Here is an 18,106-nt window from a genome sequence, read left to right as displayed (position 1 = left end):
ATCCTAAAAATGTGCATAATAATTAAAAGGTTTGAAAGCATTTTACCAAGGAGGGCAAAACTGTCATCTCCATTATAGAAGCATGGTATAGAAGGGTAAAGTGTTTTCTGCAGGGCAGGGCGGTGGCAGAGCTGGGAACAGAAACCCAGTGTCCTGAGCCCCGGCCTCGGGTCCCTCTGGACAGTGCCTTTCATTTTCGTGGGGAAAACTGATTCCAGAGGAGAGGCATTTATTTCCCACCCTCTAATGTAGATAAAATACAAAGTGTATCAAATGCCTGCGACTATACTTTCCCTGCTCAATAGATCATCTCTCAGATATATTCTAGTAATTGAACTCTGTGGAAAGTTAGCTGCCTTAAAATCGCAGCTTTGTCGTCTGTCTTCCCAGCAGTGTAAACTCCTCCCTCCCCCTGCGGTATTACACATGTTCAAGGACCAAATTTAATCTTGTTCTAGGGGCAACCTTTCAAGACATAAATTTGTCCTAAATTAAAAATCTAGTATTTTATGTCCTTGAAGAGGATTGCGTCATGTTGAGAATTGTATCTATTTCAAAGTATGATGCATCGCTTGTCTATAACCCTGGTAGGTACTTAAAATTGGTGTTTGACATTTTTCAAGTTAGAAAAGCTATTGCAGTTTCTTTTTCATTTTCTTTCTTCTTGAGCCCTGTTCAATTGGGCTTGCAGTAAGTACAGGTATCTTCTCGTCCTGACAGTGACAGCTAAAGGTGATCTCTTCCATTTTGCTCTGCTGTGAAGTAGAAGTGCAGACAGGGTTGCACGTTGTGTCTCGTCTACAGGACGGTAAATTGAAACAGGCTAACTCAGTAGCTTGTATGTGTGGTAGTGCACCCCAAGGCTAACTGTCCAAGGATGTAACGTGAGTAGAAATGAACTTCTAAATCAGCCTCCCTTGAATGCTCTTACAGCAGTACGCTAAAGCATAACCTGTGCAAGATGCCTTATGCTTTATTTGGTAGCATGCTTTATTAGTAACTCATTTGGGATAAGCCATTATTTATGAACCCTAAGGTAAGCCCAGTTTAGAAAACATAACTTCTTAAGAAAATAGCCAATTGTGTATACCTCTGTGCTGCCGTGCTGTGCTATGTAGGTTTCTGCCGCAATGGATAGTCTTATGTAGAAATACATGTATTTTCATATTCGGTGTAGACATTTCTTAAAATGAAAGCATGGGTTGAGGCTTTCTCCCTTTGGTGCACTGTGGCAACTATTCAGTTCAAATAGTGAAAGAGGTTTCTAAAGGTATGTACCTAGAGGCATCTGATACAGAAAGGTTTGTGGCAGGGATTTATGCTGCGATTGTGTTACATAACATGCTGATGTGATTCTCTTGAAGCCCTTTTTGCGTGGGAAACTTAACACATTTGGTTGTTGGACTTTCCACTGAAGGCCATTAAGAAGTCGTCAGCCTTGAACGGCAAGGATGAATTTCCTTCCTTTTGGAAGCTGTACTTATTTTTTAAATTGGGCCTCCAATGCCAGTAAATTTCTGTTGGATAAGAAAGAGTGGCACTGTTTTACATATAAGATATTAGATAATGCGTACGCACGGGTAGATGGAGTTCATCGATAATGGCAGTAAAGCGGTGTTTGAGATTCTGGGCAAACTCTACTGCGTCCCAGGGCAGTTGTGCAACAGCTGCAGCCCTCTCGGCTGAGCAAAACGCTGCAGAGAGAATTCTCCGAGGAGCAGTTGATACCAGTGCATTAGACTCAGTATGGGCATGCAAGCAGAGATGTAACGCTTGGCTTCTAGCATGGAAAATACAAAACATTCTGTATCTATAGAATCTGCTTTTGTTCTGGTTTAATTGAGCAGGGTAGCGCTAGTTTTCTAAAAGTGTATCTGTGTGTTTGCCATGTGTGAGCTACAGCAACACTATGGTGAACTTCTGTGCGGGAATGGTGTGCGTATTTAAAACAGCAAGAGTGTTACCAGTTTATCAAATTTGGGATTGCTATAAAGCAGTTATTCTGCAGGCTTTTGCTCCTTATTTGTTTTCAGGTTTCTCTTTCAGATAAGGTAGGTCTTTGTGTTTTGGAGCAAGCTGGGGAGAGCTCTGCAAACAGTGCGACTTTAAAGAGTAATTTGAGTAGGTGGGACGGGTGACGGAGAGATCGTCTCAGGCTCGGGTTTTGATGAATGCGTTAAGCCGGTGTAAGCTGGCACGGCTTCAGAAAGAAGTCATCTTGCTTTGCCCTTGCCTGCTCGTTCCTCCCCCAGTCCATCCCCTCCCTTGTATCAGCCCAGGTGTTTGTGCAGCTACATTCGAACTGGGGAGTTAATCCAGCTGAAAACAGACCAAAAAAAAAAAAAAAAACCCAGGGGAAAGAAAAAGAAAAAATCTGTTTATTCCCGTCAGTTCCCTGGGCTGGCTTGCCACGTTGCTGCCCAAGCAGCAGTCCAGTGGAAGGGCTGGTGGCAGCCCGTAGGAGCCAGCGTGAGGTGATTCTGCTCATTCGTATTGGTGTAAAGTGCTGGGCAAACTATAGCTTTAACATCTTGTAAAAAATCTTTCCAAACGCTTCTGTTTTGAAATTTGAGAAAAGCACAGTGTAAGGCTCATGACGGCGCCGTTTTTCGTTTGCCGCCTCTGGGCAAGGAGTGGTTTTCTCTGCTCCTGGTTTATCCCACTTTCCCATCTCTGCCAGCTGATTCATGTTTCCAAGCTCTTTTGCCATGTGCTGGGTTGAATACCTAGTTGCCACCTCAGAATAATTCTTCCAAATCCACACCTCCAAGTTTTGTGAAACTTCTTTTCTTTCACTGTTGGTACAAGGGTCATGACCTCTATAGACTTTGGATGCGGGGAAAAGAGAGAGGACTGAATTCCTTCTGCCTTTACCTAAAACTTTACCGCTGTTGTCCTCTTTCCCAGCCACTTTTTTAAGAACTCTTAAATCCCTCAGTGAACTTCTGCCTCTTGCCCGTTCTGTGCCATTTTTTGGCCTGTGCGATTTCGTGTGTATGCGTAAGCATACCTGCTTGTAAGAACTCTTTTTGGACACCCGGTGTTTTCTGCGGGGATTTTGGTGTTTACTTTGTTCCTTTCTTTTTCTCTTGCAGTCGGAGCTTTGCTCCTCACGTGGTGCCTCTCCCCCATTCTTGTCCTCCAGCCCCACTCTTCAGTTCTTCCTTAACTGTGCTTCTCCTAGCAGCCTCCCTTGCTTTCCTCACCAGGGCTTTTGTGCAGTTTACTGCTCAGGGGAAGGGGTCTTTTTTATTTCATGTTTGGAGACTTTTTGTTTTTTGAATATAGCCAGCGTGTATTTATATGTGGTCACATCATCCAGGTTGTAGATTAACCACACAGCACTAAAAACAGCTTTTAAATTAATATTTACATTTTCATTCTATGCCTTAATTTTCTTTTCCCAAAGTAAATACACTGGCTGTATTATCCTTCTGTAGCTTAATTCACGTACTCTTTGCTTCTTCTATCCATCTAGCTTCCTGAATAATTGGGGGTTGACTGTACAAGCATTTTGAGACAAGAAAAGCATTTTATACTTCTTTTGTTGTGTTGCACTGTGTTATAAATTTATACATGGCTATGTGAATAATTTGTAATATCACACAAAGCAGACTTATTTTCTTGAAGTCAGTAACACCAGGAGTATGGCCCAGCCTGAATCCTTTGAAGACTGTATTCTCCAAGGGCAATGTTTGCAAAAGCGCTGAGCACTCGCCGAATATTCAGCTAGGGTAACACGCTTCTGAAAATGTTACTGTAAATGGCAATGACTCTGAAGACAATTAGTAAGAAAAGCTACAGCATTAATTTTGTGAGGACTGGATTTGTACATGCATTTGGGAGCCTGAAGTTTAACGTAGCTTGCAGGCCTTGGGCTCACCTGGCCTGAGGGGCTGCGGCCCCAGAGTCAGCACCGAGCTGCCCCGGAGTCGCTCTATGGGCGCTGGAGAGAGACGAGCAGAGAGGAGGAGAGAATCGGCGTCAGAGCCTAATCCAGGTCCTAGGTGAGCTAGAAAGCTAGATTTCTAGCCTGGGCATTTCAGGTAAAGCCATAAGAGCAGGTGGGCTAAATGTCTGTCTGCTTTTTAATAGATCTACCTAGGTTATTGTACAATGCTGAATCAATATGACTAACTTTCTCATAACTATTAAGGCCAAGGAGCTCCATGGAATGAGAAGGAACTACTAGCGAAACACATGGATGTCCCGGGGGAAGGAGTGCAGCAGCCCTTTTTGTCCCTTAGCGGTTAGGCATTTTAGAAGATAATTCTATGAAATACAGACATGCAGTTATATGAAAAGAAAAGAAAACAAACAAGCACACAGACGCCAAAATGCAGTCCTCCTTTTGCCCATCCATTTATCTGCACGTAAATAAAATGAGCATGTTATGAAAATGGCATTTGTGCTTACCAGTTGGGTTTGTTAAGTGCTCTGTTTATTGATATACTCAAGTGTAGCCTGTGCTGTGTGCGCTTCCATTTTGCATGGACAAAATTGCAAACTTAGGAAGCTTTGGAAACTTGCTCCACAGGGTTTTAGCCTAAAAGCTTTATTAGAGTTATAAGACATGAGTTTTCTACAAAAGAATTGGTTTTGGTTATTATTTTTCTAATCCTGTTAATTCAGTGTAGTTGGGAAGAGAAATGTTTACTTTAAGCAATTAGTGTTGTCAGCCAGTTTTATTTAATTGCTAAATAAACATGTGGAAAGTTTCTAAAGCAACACAGATTTAATTGTGATAAGTCATAATGAGAAATTCACTTGCTGTATGAAAATATGGAAAGGCAATTTTTTGATTTGGTTTGAACTGGAAAATGAAAAACTGGGTTTGGGGTCAGTCAAATGCTGTCACTAGTTTTCCATCCTGGTATCACTCCACTTCTTTGTCAACCCACCCTTTGTTGTATCTCCATGTGCTTATATCCTAAGTGCTTCTGCAAAGTTCCCATCTCTATGTAGCTTATACAGGACCATAACATTGAAATTACCACTACTTTGTTTGATTTAGAATTTGGAAAAAAAAATCTATATAATATTCAGATTTTTTCTTTTTGGCTTCTCATTCAAATTTCTTATTAATCTTTGCTTTCTTGTTTGCAACCAGCTGAATTGCTGTTGTTCAATACAGAGAGAGACTTCATATTTTTATATTTTATATATTTAATGGATCTGTCAATAGTTTTTGTTAGTGATAGAAAGCATCCTGGTTTCAAATGCAAAAAGGTAATGTTTCACCAGCGGACAGCGCAGCTTTCACTGATGCCACATTTCTGCTGAATGGATCGCAGCCCTGCTTCCTTAGGCATTAGTCTCCTTTCAGAGGTGGGCCTGCTTTTTCAAATAGTAGGTTTAAAATATAAGTAACAGTTTTGAGACTAATATACAAAAGCAAAAAAAAATTCAAATACCAGACTTTCTGCCTTGCCCATGCTGTTCCTATGTGCTTGTGTCTCCTAAATACGACAGGCTACTGTAGTGCAAGAATTCTGCTGCAGTAGCATGAAATTATCTGTCCGAGAGTGTCCTGATTATTGTAGCTTCTGTCAGACGTTAAAACTAAGGCAATATTTTTTAGGAGAGGGAACAACTCTACTTAAGCTATGGTTGTTACTTTAAAAGATGTTCACAGTTATTGAAAGATCTTGCACAGTTATTCCTGCGTGTCTGCATATAACTCTGCCAAATGGCAGTCTTGCTCCTGGGAAATGACAGTACTGAAATCCAAAGGGATTTTGCTGCATATAAATACTTTAGAATTGCTGGAATATATAAAACATAGGCCTGTCTAAGGACAAATGCATATTTGTTTTGGTATTTTGGGTTTTAGTTTTCCGGTACTTTTCATTTCATCGTGAACTTTTGTTTCCTGTGGTGCTGAGAATGAGATCATTATTGCTGTGATTCATTGTGCCTTCACATTATCCACAGATTACTAGATTATAAGGGCAGCAAGGGAGTGTTTTGACCTCTTGCATCACATTGGTCAAAGGAGTCTCTTGAATTAAATCTTCTGAAGTAAAGCTTTTAGATTCATCTCACTTTGATTTAAAAATTTCCAGTGATGGGTAATCAATTGCATACCGTGGTGAAGCTGGGTTAAAAAATAAACAGTGAGAGAAAAGCAGTTGAAATGGTTGAAGTATGGAGACTTGTTTTTTTTTCACTTGCGTCCATTTATAACCGAAGCTCCTTTGTGTTTATATTCTGTTATTTTGTATGTGTATATCTGCAGTATCAGTAGCTTTCTATCCCTTTGAGAACTTTTCCATGCGCTGGCGTTCTGTGCACGCAAAAGTATTACTGTTTTCTTCCTGCTTCAAAGAAAACATTTATCTTATGATTATATAATTTTTTAAATACATATTAAGTTTTATCTGCTGTTTTCAGCTGTTGTTGTATGTTCTCTCGCTCTGTTCCAGCTCTAAAAAGGAGTCTGAAAACAACTGCCTGTTTTTACAACTACTTCCTGCTGATAATTGTGCTCGCAGCGCTCGCAGCAAGGGCCAGCCCCTTGCTACTGCATGACTCAAGTTTCCCCTCTGCTTTTGCTTCGCTCTGGCAGCTACGCAGCTAATCGCCCAGCGCGCTCGCTGGAGGCTACCTTAAATGAAATCCAGAAATGCCACATTTTTACCCTGACCTTTGCTTACAATTTCAGTGGACGCTTAGGGAGCAAAGCGACAGTAGCTTAAGCATCTGTAGTAGAGCTCGAAATTGCTGCAAAGCTATCTGAATCCTGCAAGCGAGTTTCCCAACTTGTTAGCTCTGATCTTTTGTGCCTGCAACTGCATGCAGTGTGTTCTCTGTTTCTCCTTACTTGGACAAAAGATCGGATTATTTTTTAATTTTTAATTTTTAATTTTTTTAAAGTAATATAGCCTGAACACTCGTAATGTGTTGTTAAGTGTAGGTCTTCCACCAGGATATTTTTAACAGTTTGGTGAGGATGAAGAATACTTTAGTGTACAGATTTTATGGCTTTACCTGAAATGCCCAGGCTAGAAATCTAGCTTTCTAGCTCACCTAGGACCTGGATTAGGCTCTGACGCCGACTCTCTCCTCTCTGCTCCTCTCTCTCCAGCGCCCATAGAGCGACTCCGGGGCAGCTCAGTGCTGACTCTGGGGCCTCAGCCCCTCAGGCTGGGTGAGCCCAAAGCCTGTGGGCTTCCCTCCTTCGTGAGCTGTCAGTAATTAGGGTTCCTTAGCAATTTTATTATTAAACTCTTTCCATTTCCTCCTTTGTCACTCCTATGACCAAAAACTTGCACTGAATTCAGTACTGTTCTGTTTAGGTTTCTCAGCACTATTTTTTCTTATGGATTTTTTTTTTTTAAAGAAATTTCCTTAATTAACTGTTAAGATTAATGTTTTGTGAAATATTTTCTATAATGGATTTTGGATTTTTTCAGAGAATTACTAAGATTTCCCCTAATTAAATACACTACTAGGATGTTTTTTAATGCTAAAATTCACTTTCACCTAATAATACTAACATAATACGATGTACTGAATTTTATAACAAAATTGGAATACTAAATTCATACGATTTTAAATGCAAACTAAGGATAGAAGTGCTCAAGGATAAAACTTCTTAGTGAGACAAATGTTTATATATACACTGATTACATTATCCGAATTATTCCTCTTCCACAGCTGATAATATCTAGGGAAAATCTGTGGCGTCTTAGTCTGGTATACTTTAAAAAGTGTATACACTGATCCTTACATTACCAAAATGTACCAAATTACACTGAGGTAACTTGCAGCTATTTCTATGTTCCTCGATACTGGATTTCTTAAAACATTGCTATATAGAAATGCACGTACACCCTCCCCATGGACGTGTCCTTTGTCTGTCTGTCTGTCTGTCTGTCTCACATTTTACCTTGACACTCCTTTTAATCGTAAAACCAGAGCTCCTTTACAGCACGTAAGCTGCACCTGGCTCGCCGATATCAAAATGGGCATGCGATTGCGACTTGGACATCAGTGAGAGAGCCACCTTTGCCCCTTAAGCTTACTGCTTTCTTTTTCCTCCTTCTTAGGTATTACTAAGACAGTGTATACATGTGCTTAACCCCAGTAAAGTCTAATGGAAAATTATAGTGGTTTGGGCTCCTTTTGGAACGGTTATGAGCTCCGAGCGGGCCCGTGAGGAATAGTGGACTGCGACCTCGTCTTTTCTCGGCCATGCGGCAGGATGATGGGGAAGCAGGAGCTCGGGGCCGCCTCTGCTGGTCGGGGAGAGAGTCCCGACGCGGCGTTCGCTTCCTTCCTCCTCGGCAGCTCCCCGCGGAGGAGGGCAAAAGAAACGCACTGCAGTTTTCCTAGTTTGCTCTTCCATCCCTTCCTCTGTATAACGGGATCCTGGCATCCTGAGCGTACAGGAGTCAGGTGGTGCTTTACGTGTCTTAAATGAAGCGTGAGCATGCTCTATCTCATTACTATTCTTGTTTTTTATTACTATTGGGTCTTCTTTAGCGTGCAGTATGTGGTGGGTAGCTGCAAGTCGCTCAAAGTGTTGGCCTGTCCTTCCAGACCGTCGTCCGACGTGCACAACCCGTGCCGTGCCGGGAGCTCCTGCCGGCGGGATTCCCTCCGGAGCGGGACTGGTGCTCCCCGTTAGCACCCAGGTGCCAGTCTGTGCTTCATGTCTGCCGTGCTTCAGTTAAACCCGGGCTTAGTGCTCCCTTTTTGGGGTTGGTAATAAAACGAACAAACGCTGTCGGATTTAACAAGCATTATATTCCTTGACTTCTTCACAGACATGTTACTCGACCTCAGTGACCTTCTTCAGGTATTGTATCTATTTTTGTTTGTAACTTTTGTTGAATTGTTAAACTTTAAGGTTAATTGCAAGCAAAGAGCTGTCACTACGGGCTATTTAGGGTGTTTAACTTGTATCGAAAAATTCTGAATGGGAAAATCACTGGGTTTGTAAATGAGGGTAATTATTAAGCAAAATTAAACATCAAATATTTTTGTTTTTAATGTTACTAATAATGCATCAGTGATTAGTATGATCCTTCCATCAAGGTCATTGCAATGGCACAGTGTCAGATGTTACACGTTTTTAAAATAACAGTTGTTGAAGACAGAAATAACTTTTTTTGATAGGTAATACTGTATAAATGGATTAGTGCGCTAGAGAGACATGCTTTGTAACATGTATTTTAAGAGAAATGTGTACTTGCTCTGTATGTGGAAATAGAAAGCTCTTATTGATGTAAGCTGTCTTACTCTCCTTCTCCATGTTGAAACTGTTTTACATACAATGTGAGTAGGTTAGTTGTATCTATTTTTGTCTTCCCAGCTGTCTTTGTAAAAGGCATCCCTCTGAAGCCTATTTATTGCTTAAAGGAATCTGCTGGAATTGCGGTAACCAAATGAATCTTCAAGTCTTAGAATTACCAACTTTTTTTTTTCTTCCAAATTCTCATTGAATTAATATTGATTATTTATAACCAAATACTGCATGTGTAGGATGGGAGGTTTATTTTCTTTTAAACACTGGTGATTTTTCATACCAATTGTTATGAAATAGGATAATCACAGTAATATGAAGACTGTTCACAGAATATGAAGAATGCAGAGGTATTGCATCTGCGGGGGAGAAGGGGCAAAGAGTCACATTTTTTTTTTTTCCTTTTTTCCTATGCATTCCAGCCAGAAAAGGTGGTGAGATGGGGAATATGAGGAGCAGAAGGTTAAAGAGGGGTAACTGAAGAGACAGGAGAGCCAGAAATATATTAGTAGCATGGAAATAATCATTTCTGGAAAGAGGAAAAAGCAGCAGCACAATTTAAATATTAACTGTCTGTAATTTCTGATGTTCTTCACTTTCTAGCTGCTTCAGAGATGAATCTGAGTAAACAAGAATCTTAAATGTCGTTATTATCTTTAGTGAGCCAGAAACAAAAGTCCTTTTTAAGAATGCATTAAAGAGCTTTTTAGGTCCTCTCTTGATTTTGTTTTTTTGTTTTGTTTTCCTCTGGAGCTTGTTTTTTTTTTTTTTTTTTTTTTTAAATCCTCCTTACCTCCCCGATCAACTATATACATGGCTAAAATGAAGTTAAGCTACCTGCAAAGGGCTTCCTAGGTGTTCTTAGCTTTTGCTGCTTCAGTTTTCTTTGAAGTTGGTGGCAAAACAGTTACTACTCTGGCAGAAAGCTTTGGTGGATTTTGCTTTAGATCAGTCTTTGTTGAAAGATTGCATGCCTAGGAAAGAGAAGGAATTAATTTGCTATACCGTAGTATTACCTTGAAGTATCTTTTTCAAGGACAGCTCTCTGAAGCTGGGATAAGGCTGTCATTAAAGAAAAAAAAAGTAGTAGCAGTGGCATTATCTTTCTAAAATATTAACTTTTTTTGGCTTGTATATCCAAAATACATAATACTGGTCCAAGTAATTGTTTTTCTTGGTCGCAAATGAGAAAGATGTTAATTTCCTGTCCGGAAAAAATGACATTTGAAAGTCTAAAAAAAAAAATGAGTTACTGCTGAGTATCACTAAATCTTGCTTAGATGCTACTAGCAAATTGAGTTTTTCTGTAGAATTTTCTACTCGAGGCAGCTCTGCTGCTGCTGGAGGTGAAATTTTCTGAAGAACGTTGCTAAGTAAAGCCTTATGGAGCCTCTTCATAGAGGCTGCTGAGAAAATTACAGAATACCTTGAAGTTTATTCCAGTACATTTGGAGGGAAAAAAAAAAAAAAAGGCACAACAACCTTTCATGTATCTCTTCATCTGATAGAAAAACAAAAGTAAGCCTCCCAACTCTCCAGCTACCAACAGAGAGGATAAATGAAAGCCAGTGGAAAAGGCCATCCATTGCTTCCTTTAGCATCTCGCAGCAGGGGCAATAAATGCTGTGCCGTGCTGCTCCTTCTGCCTCGGCGACCGCCGACCAGGGGCTTGCAGGTACGGGGAGAGCTGAGACTCGTGACCTCAGAGAGGTGGGTGGCTAAAAGTAAGGCTGATATGGAGAAGGCTAGCGCCTGGTGTTGCCTGCAAGGCATTTTTTGTCTCATGACCTATATGATACATGTGTTCTTCCTCTCTTATTGCTGGCTTTAGCTTTTCAAAACAAAAAAAGAGGGTTTGATCTTAAGTGTGGCCTCCTAGGCTCTGGTCTGTGCCTCTTGTACAACCTCTCTTCCTGTCTTTGTAAAGCTGCTTTAGGATTTGGTCCTCCATTCTCCACACAAAAATTAAAAAGCCTTCCTATACAGTATAGCATGCTTTTAGCATAGCATTATGCTGCAAAAAATTATCAACAAAGGGGCTAGTTTATTTTTCATTGTTAATGGACAATGTATGGTTAAGAAGTCATTATCAGCTTTCCTCCTATAGGGACGACTGAGACGTGGGAGTCTGGTTCGTTCTACTGGAGAACAATAATTACGTTTTGTACCAGTTTTTGGGACTTCAAAATGGATAGCAGCTTGGTCACAAAATGACCTTTTATTTATTTTTTATTTATTTTTTATTTTTGCACTTCCAATTTTTTGACATTTTAATCTCCCATCTTCTCTCCAGGTGAGATATGTCCTCTGTCCTGGAAATTTCTGTTGAAAGTGTTGTCAGAGTCAATATGCCTCTGGTGCATTTAGACTTTAAAGCATTATGATCTGAAAATGTACAGACCACTTCTGCAAATCAGGCTCCTTTCTGGTACAGCGTGAAGGATCATGCTGCATGTTGATCGAGTTGGAAGCATGATCAGTCATTGCTCTCTTTCTCGGAGAGTACTCATTTGTATTTTCAGATACTGCATTTTACTTGCAAATATAGTCTTTAGAGAGGTCTATAATCAAGCCTTTTGTTTCCGTTTTTGTTACTCCAGTCTAACTGACAAGCCTTGCCTGTTTAGGAGAGTTGAGAAGCTTGTCCAGCCTTGGCCCAACTTTTGTACAGCTTGGGTTTGCTCATATGTTTCAGAGCACCTTCGTTCCTTCCACCTGGAGGATGACTTGGCTGAAGTTTTGATCTCAGTGTAATAAAATGTTGTCTTTCTAATCATGGGAAATGCCAGTTTCCCGCTCTCTCTCTCCCTCCCTCTCTCTCTCTCTCTCTCTCTCTCTTTTTTTTTTTTTTTTTTTTTTTTTAAGTCTTGCTGTCATCTCCAGTGTTACAGTCTTTGCAATGTGGTCATAAAAGACTTCAGGAAGAGATGTTGGCCATGCTTTGGTCTCCGATTTTTGCACAATAGAATATCATTTTTATTGTGCTTTCAGTGTGTCCTGCTGTTAAATAAGGCTAATGCTTACTGAAAAGATGTTAGGCAGAACCAGGCTCTTTATAGCAATGTGAGGCAGGAGGATGAGTAACAACGGACATAAATTGAAATGAGAGACATCAAGGAAAGGTTTTTTACCATGAGAACGGTCAAATGTTGAAACTGGTTGCTTAGAGTGGTTTTGAAGTCTCTGTCCTTGGAGGTTTTCAAGACCTTGAGCAACCTAGTCTGATCTCATAACTAACCCTGCTTTTGAGCAGGAGGTTGGGCTAGAGACCTCTCTTCCAACCTGAATTATCTGTCGATTCTAGATAAGGGAAGAGGGTGCACAAGAAGTGAAAATTAATAAATGGGTCTAGATTTTTCTCAGTTTCTCTTCCACTTCAAAACTTTACTCTCAAGACCCTATTTCCTTCTCTTCAGGTTGTCCAGTCAAGTAACAGTGTCTTCTTGTCCAGAAGGATCTTCATTGTGAGCTATTTTTGGAAACCTGTAGATTTTGAAGCAGCATTGGCCTCCCTGATTCCTCTATGTTTGTCACAAATCATTCTTTTACTTTCTTGCATAATTGGTATTATAAGGCTTACTGTACCGCTGTGGTGTTGGAGGAAGAATATGAGGACTACAGCATATGTGATGAGCAGAAGCAGACTCTCCCGTAGGAGGCCCCAGACTGAAGGCAATGCTTTGCAGCATAGCTTGAGAGCAAGCTGCTGAATTTGGATTGGTGTCTCTTCTTGAACTGCAGTCTGACAAGCTGGGTTTGGTACATGCTTGTAGTTTCATGCATTGTGTATCTTTTGGGGTTAAATGAAATGTTCTGGTTGAGGTATGGACCAAAAAAAAGAAGCTTCAGCTTATTGTGTGGAGAAGGGTAAAATAGAATAATTTTTAAAGAAGTTACTCATTTGCTTTGGTTTTTTAATACTCTTTGTTCATTTAAAGATATTAACGTGTTGACTGCATTTGCCTTTATTGCCCCTATGCAAATTTGTATGTTGATTGAGTTAATTTAAACAACCTGGTTGGGACCTTCAGGCATTACTATAGTAGAAGTGTTAATAATGAATCAAATAACCACAGGTGCCTCTTTCCCCAGCAACAGCCACTCTCCTTAAAAACTCATTTGCTTTTCATGCTTGCTTAATTATTTAGGCAAGCAGCCATGGATGTTTCGCGGTGTGAATTCGCAGCGAGCTCCAACTGCCCAGGCTTCGTCTTTCCGAGAGACAGAAGACCTTAACCACTGCCAGCCTTTGCAGCCTTTTTGCAGGATGCCACCCCGTGATCTTGCAAAGCCTTCTTGAAAATTGCTCCTAGGGAAAGGGTGTTTATTTATGAATTTAGGGAACTTATTGAATGTTTTTGCTTGAGCATGCTTACAGCATTATTGATTGTTGCATTTGGGAAGGTAAAGCGATCTGGTAACGGTATGAATGCGTGACTCTGTTTTCCAAAGAGTTTTAAATTCTGGAATATGTTAGATCGACAGTTGAATTCCCTTGTTCCTGGAATGGAAGTATTTATAATTATTTGCAAAAGTGGAAGTAGACTGGTGTTTGTGACCACATCAGGTATGATGTGGAAGAAAATTATAGAAATTATGAAAGGGGAGAAGTGATTGAAGAGAAGAAAGCGCTGCCCCCCACCTCCTGTGGGAGTGTCCCTTTACAGTCGGCATCTGATGACTGACGGATATGAAATGACTGTGTCTCTGAAAAATAATTTAGTGTGAAGGGCAAAGAGTATAATAAGTAGGAGGATATTTCTACAAAAGATGTAACTAAATAATTGAAAGCCATCTCTTCTGCAATGGCTGCTTTTAACTAAAATAAAGTATAGCTATCACATGAGCAGAAATTAACTATCGGTAGAGAACAATGTCTTACAGACTCTTAAGTTCTCCTGTAAGAGCTCAGGGGTAAAAATGGCTCGTTTTGCTGTGCTTTGGTAAGCACATACTTTTTCCCTGAAAGGTGCCTTCCTGCTGCAGAATCTTTATTGAAAAAGAACCTCGCAGTGGTAGGTCCATATGTTTATAACTGGATCCCTTTAAATGGGGACTGAATATAAAAGAATGTGGTAAAAGCTATCATGGTATGCAGGTGTTTTTAAACATTCCTTTTCAAAGAGGGTGCTGCCACTCTTCATTGTTTTGGATATTAATGCTCAAGCCTAGTGATTGCTTGAAGTTTAGGAAATTTTAATATCTGTCAAAATATGCAAGCAGTGCAGAGAGCACAGGTCTTGTGAAAGTCTGTAAAACTAATGTTACACTTTATTTTGACAATTGTAATTTGGGAGAATTTGGGAAAATACTGTTTTTTCAGTATGATCCTTGTAAAAGAAGTAGAGAAGAGAGACGGAAGTTTATGTGGTCAGCTTTAAGGCTGTACCAATTCAAGTCTAAGCCAGAGACATCCTTTTAGAAGAGCATTTTTGTTTATTCACCATACTAAAGACTCGTGTAAAACTAGGTTTTATGTATGCAAATATCACATGGTTCTAAATTTGGAGGACTGAGCTTTCTATGGATTGGAGTATATGAATTTTCATAAGAAGCTCTTAATGAAGGAAGGAATAGAAATTAAAAGAATTAATTTAGAGGCCAATTTTAATTTTCTAAGCTTAGTAGAATGCAAAAAGCATAAATACAAATGATGACACTAAAGATATCTATCTTTACTTATCAGTCATAAATCTCATCATATATTACACAGGATGTGTGTGTGTGCGATAGTTCAAATTGGTGACAGTGACATCAAATTTTAGTGAAAGGGCCTTTTTCCGCTAAAACGGTTCCTAGACATCCTGCTTCAGCAGTACAGCACTGTTACAGATTCCTGGCTGAGCTTTATGCTGTCTTTAAGTTGTTTATGAGGAATGCCCCAGAAACTCTGAACATTTGATAATTTTTCAAGATGAGAAATACATTCTTTTAGCGTGCCTGAAGTATCTCTTAGTACAAATTTGCCAGGAAAACTGGAACCACTTAAATATTCCTCATTCTTCTTGTGGCTTTACACTGGGATTAAAAATACATGACCTTTATGAAGGAAACAATATATAGCATGTAATCCACTGTGTGTCGTACTTCCTTTATAAATTGATAGCAACCAGACACTGCAAGAAACTTGCATTTGTGATCCAAAAAAAAAAAAGGAAAGAAAAAAGAAATTCCCTTTGTGCCATTTCTATTTGAATTTATTGTTTTGTATAAATGGACTGCCTACACCTTGAAGTCAGTTGTAAAACTCTGACGATGTGGGTGAAGTGGGAAAGTAGGTTACATTTAAGTACATTACTTCTCAAATAGACCATGGATCTAGAGACTTTTAAACCAAGGACAGGAAGATAAAAATTGGTCATAGGGCAATTTTATAATGCATTTGTCTCCACTTTAGATTTAATTCAACTCCCACTTTGATTGTTAGAACCTCACTTTAAAAAAAAAGCTTCCTTGTGTCTCTTTGCGTTTGTTTGTTCTTTGAGTACATTTATGGAAATGTTGCTTGGGAGGAGTTTGCTATAGAGCGACATGGTTAGATGGGAACACACATGAGAGATTTGGATAACCTGGCAAAAAAGCAGGAGGGATAAATACTTGTCTGAATTTGAGGTTTTTTTTGTGGACTAAAATGAAAGAACTAGATAAGTTTGTGAAGCCTCTGATGGAAACATCACATGTGCTTGGCTCTACTGAAGTAACTTTATTGATTTGTGCAGTGAAATCCTTCTTGCAGAAAAAGATCCAAGCGATGAAGTTTAAGATTTATAGTAACTGGGTTAGCCAACTAAGAAGGCTGGAATGACAGCCAAAAACCCCACTCTCTATGTTAATATTTTTACACAAAGGTCAAAACAAACCACCCCAAACTTGCAGTGAATCTAGAACATCTAAAGCCAACTGAAACACTGCAGATATTTTGCTTTAGCAATGTCTGTTTTATCTCTGTGGCTCACGGAATGTCACATGCTCTCAAACTCCTATAGGAAATGCTGGATTAAGCAGATGCTTTTTTTTTTTCCCAGTATAATTTCTGTGACTTAATAGCTATGAAATACGCCCCTTGTTCAAAGGATATATTTTGATCACTTCCTTTCCATAGAAGAATATTTTGATCTTGTCTGGCATTTCATAGGGGAGGAAAAAAAGATAGTAAAATTTAAGACTATAATTTTGTATTTCTAGGCCAGTCTCACCATTGGTCAGTCAAAGTATGAAGGATATTTAACGCTTTCCACTGCATTACAGAGTGAATTAACATCATCTACACTTGACTGAACAATCACTTTCAGGTTATATGATAATTCAAAAGACTTCTTCAAAGTGCTGTTTTTGTTTGAATTCACATAAAGAAAAATTCATGTTAAAATTTTTCCACATAAAAATTCTAAGTGCAAGACTAGGTGAAAACATGTCAGTATTTTTACTAGCTGGGTAGGAGCATCTGCACATTTGGGAGGAGAATATGCTTTTAAACTAATGTTTTTAAAGCACGTTTATGAAAATGAAATACAATACCCAGTAACAGGGGTTTTGTATTTCCATAGGCTGGTAGAATAATCAACAACACCGTTGTGTAATTGATTCCTTCGTAAACACCTTCGTTATCTGGGCATAGGAAAGAGGGGCAGTTCTGTTGCATAAAAGCAATAGAGTATATACTATCTTAAAGAAAAAAAAAGTCTATTTGTTTGCAGTGTAGGAGGCTGGAGTTTTTTATACCGTCTGACTTTAACCTTTATTTATGCCTTGGGGCAGCAAGGTGCGCGTGGAGCTTCGTGGGAGCGTTCGGGGCTCTTCGGGAACTGAAGTAAATCCTGCCTTTCTTGCTGGCTGCAAAAACACATCTTAAAATAGTGAAATGAAACTTCTTCAGACCTTAAAATGCAAGCGTAGTTGCCCATGCCATAAATTAGGAAGCAGAGTATGGAGAGTAACTCCTTCCCTCTGCTCCCCCTGCCCAGCGCAGCGGCGGAGCAAGGAGGGGACGGGAGCGGGGCCCTGGGCCTGGCTTTTTGGCAGTCGTGTCTGAGCTTGGTTTGTTTTGGTTTATTTTATTACGTAGGGTGAGCTGGGGCAATGTCCAACCAATAAGAAACAGCACAATATCCTCAGGGCGCGTAGCACCACTCCTTCCTTTGGCAGAACAGTTTGGTGTTTGTGCAATGCTTAATTATCCCACCTCACATGATTATACACAGCTGAAATTTGCACTCAGGTGTGATTATTTGCTCAGGTTTTGTTATGAGATAAACGACAGTTTATGTATACTGATATTATGTTGAAGTCTATTGAATGCTGTAAGTATTAGGTGACAACTGAAAAGTTGTCCAAGTAATTAAGAACAACACAGTCCACTGAAGAGCATAACGAACAACTTTTTGTAATTCTTTTAGTATAAACTTGTGCTTTCATTTACAATTCGACATTGTGCAGATTTTGACAAGCACCTGTATTATTCTGTACCTATGACTTGCATTACTTTAATTTTTTCTAAAGCAGATTGTTTAAGATTTCAAAAGTAGTTTTTCCTCTCCACATAAATAGTCTATTAAAATATTTGTGGTTTAAGATTTAAATAATGCTTTTTGTCTTTTAATAGGTGAATGTCTATGTGCTGGGAAAAACTTTCCTTCTGTTGGCCAGAGAACTCTGCATAAATGCTCCAGCTATAGGTATTTTTTTTTGAGTTGACTTTTGAATATTTGGGTATATTTTCTGCATGGTTACTTTTAAAAACCATATGTATGTGTATATGCATAGTATTGTGTTTTATATACTAAAGAGGTAACTTAAAATGAAGCTATAATCAGTCCAGGTATAAAAGTGATGCTGGCCATGGGGACCTGGTTGTCT

At 39.5% G+C, this 18,106-nt stretch overlaps 1 protein-coding gene across 2 annotated transcripts in view; it reads left to right on the top strand.

The window, feature by feature from the left end:
- The window catches only part of BRF1 (BRF1 RNA polymerase III transcription initiation factor subunit), a 175,936-nt gene that overhangs the window by 60,801 nt on the left and 97,029 nt on the right, over nt 1–18,106 (top strand). For both annotated transcript variants that reach the window (XM_067295078.1, XM_013940837.2), the window contains exons 4-5: nt 8,772–8,803; nt 17,853–17,925. In XM_067295078.1, the coding sequence (XP_067151179.1) occupies nt 8,772–8,803; nt 17,853–17,925 (105 nt within the window). The remainder of the gene's footprint in view (nt 1–8,771; nt 8,804–17,852; nt 17,926–18,106) is intronic.

The sequence above is a fragment of the Apteryx mantelli genome, chromosome 4 (assembly GCF_036417845.1).
Source record: "Apteryx mantelli isolate bAptMan1 chromosome 4, bAptMan1.hap1, whole genome shotgun sequence".
NCBI classification, from domain to species: domain Eukaryota; kingdom Metazoa; phylum Chordata; class Aves; order Apterygiformes; family Apterygidae; genus Apteryx; species Apteryx mantelli.
The sequence above is the reverse complement of the archived record's forward strand: the minus strand, read 5'-3'. Positions and strand labels throughout refer to the sequence as shown.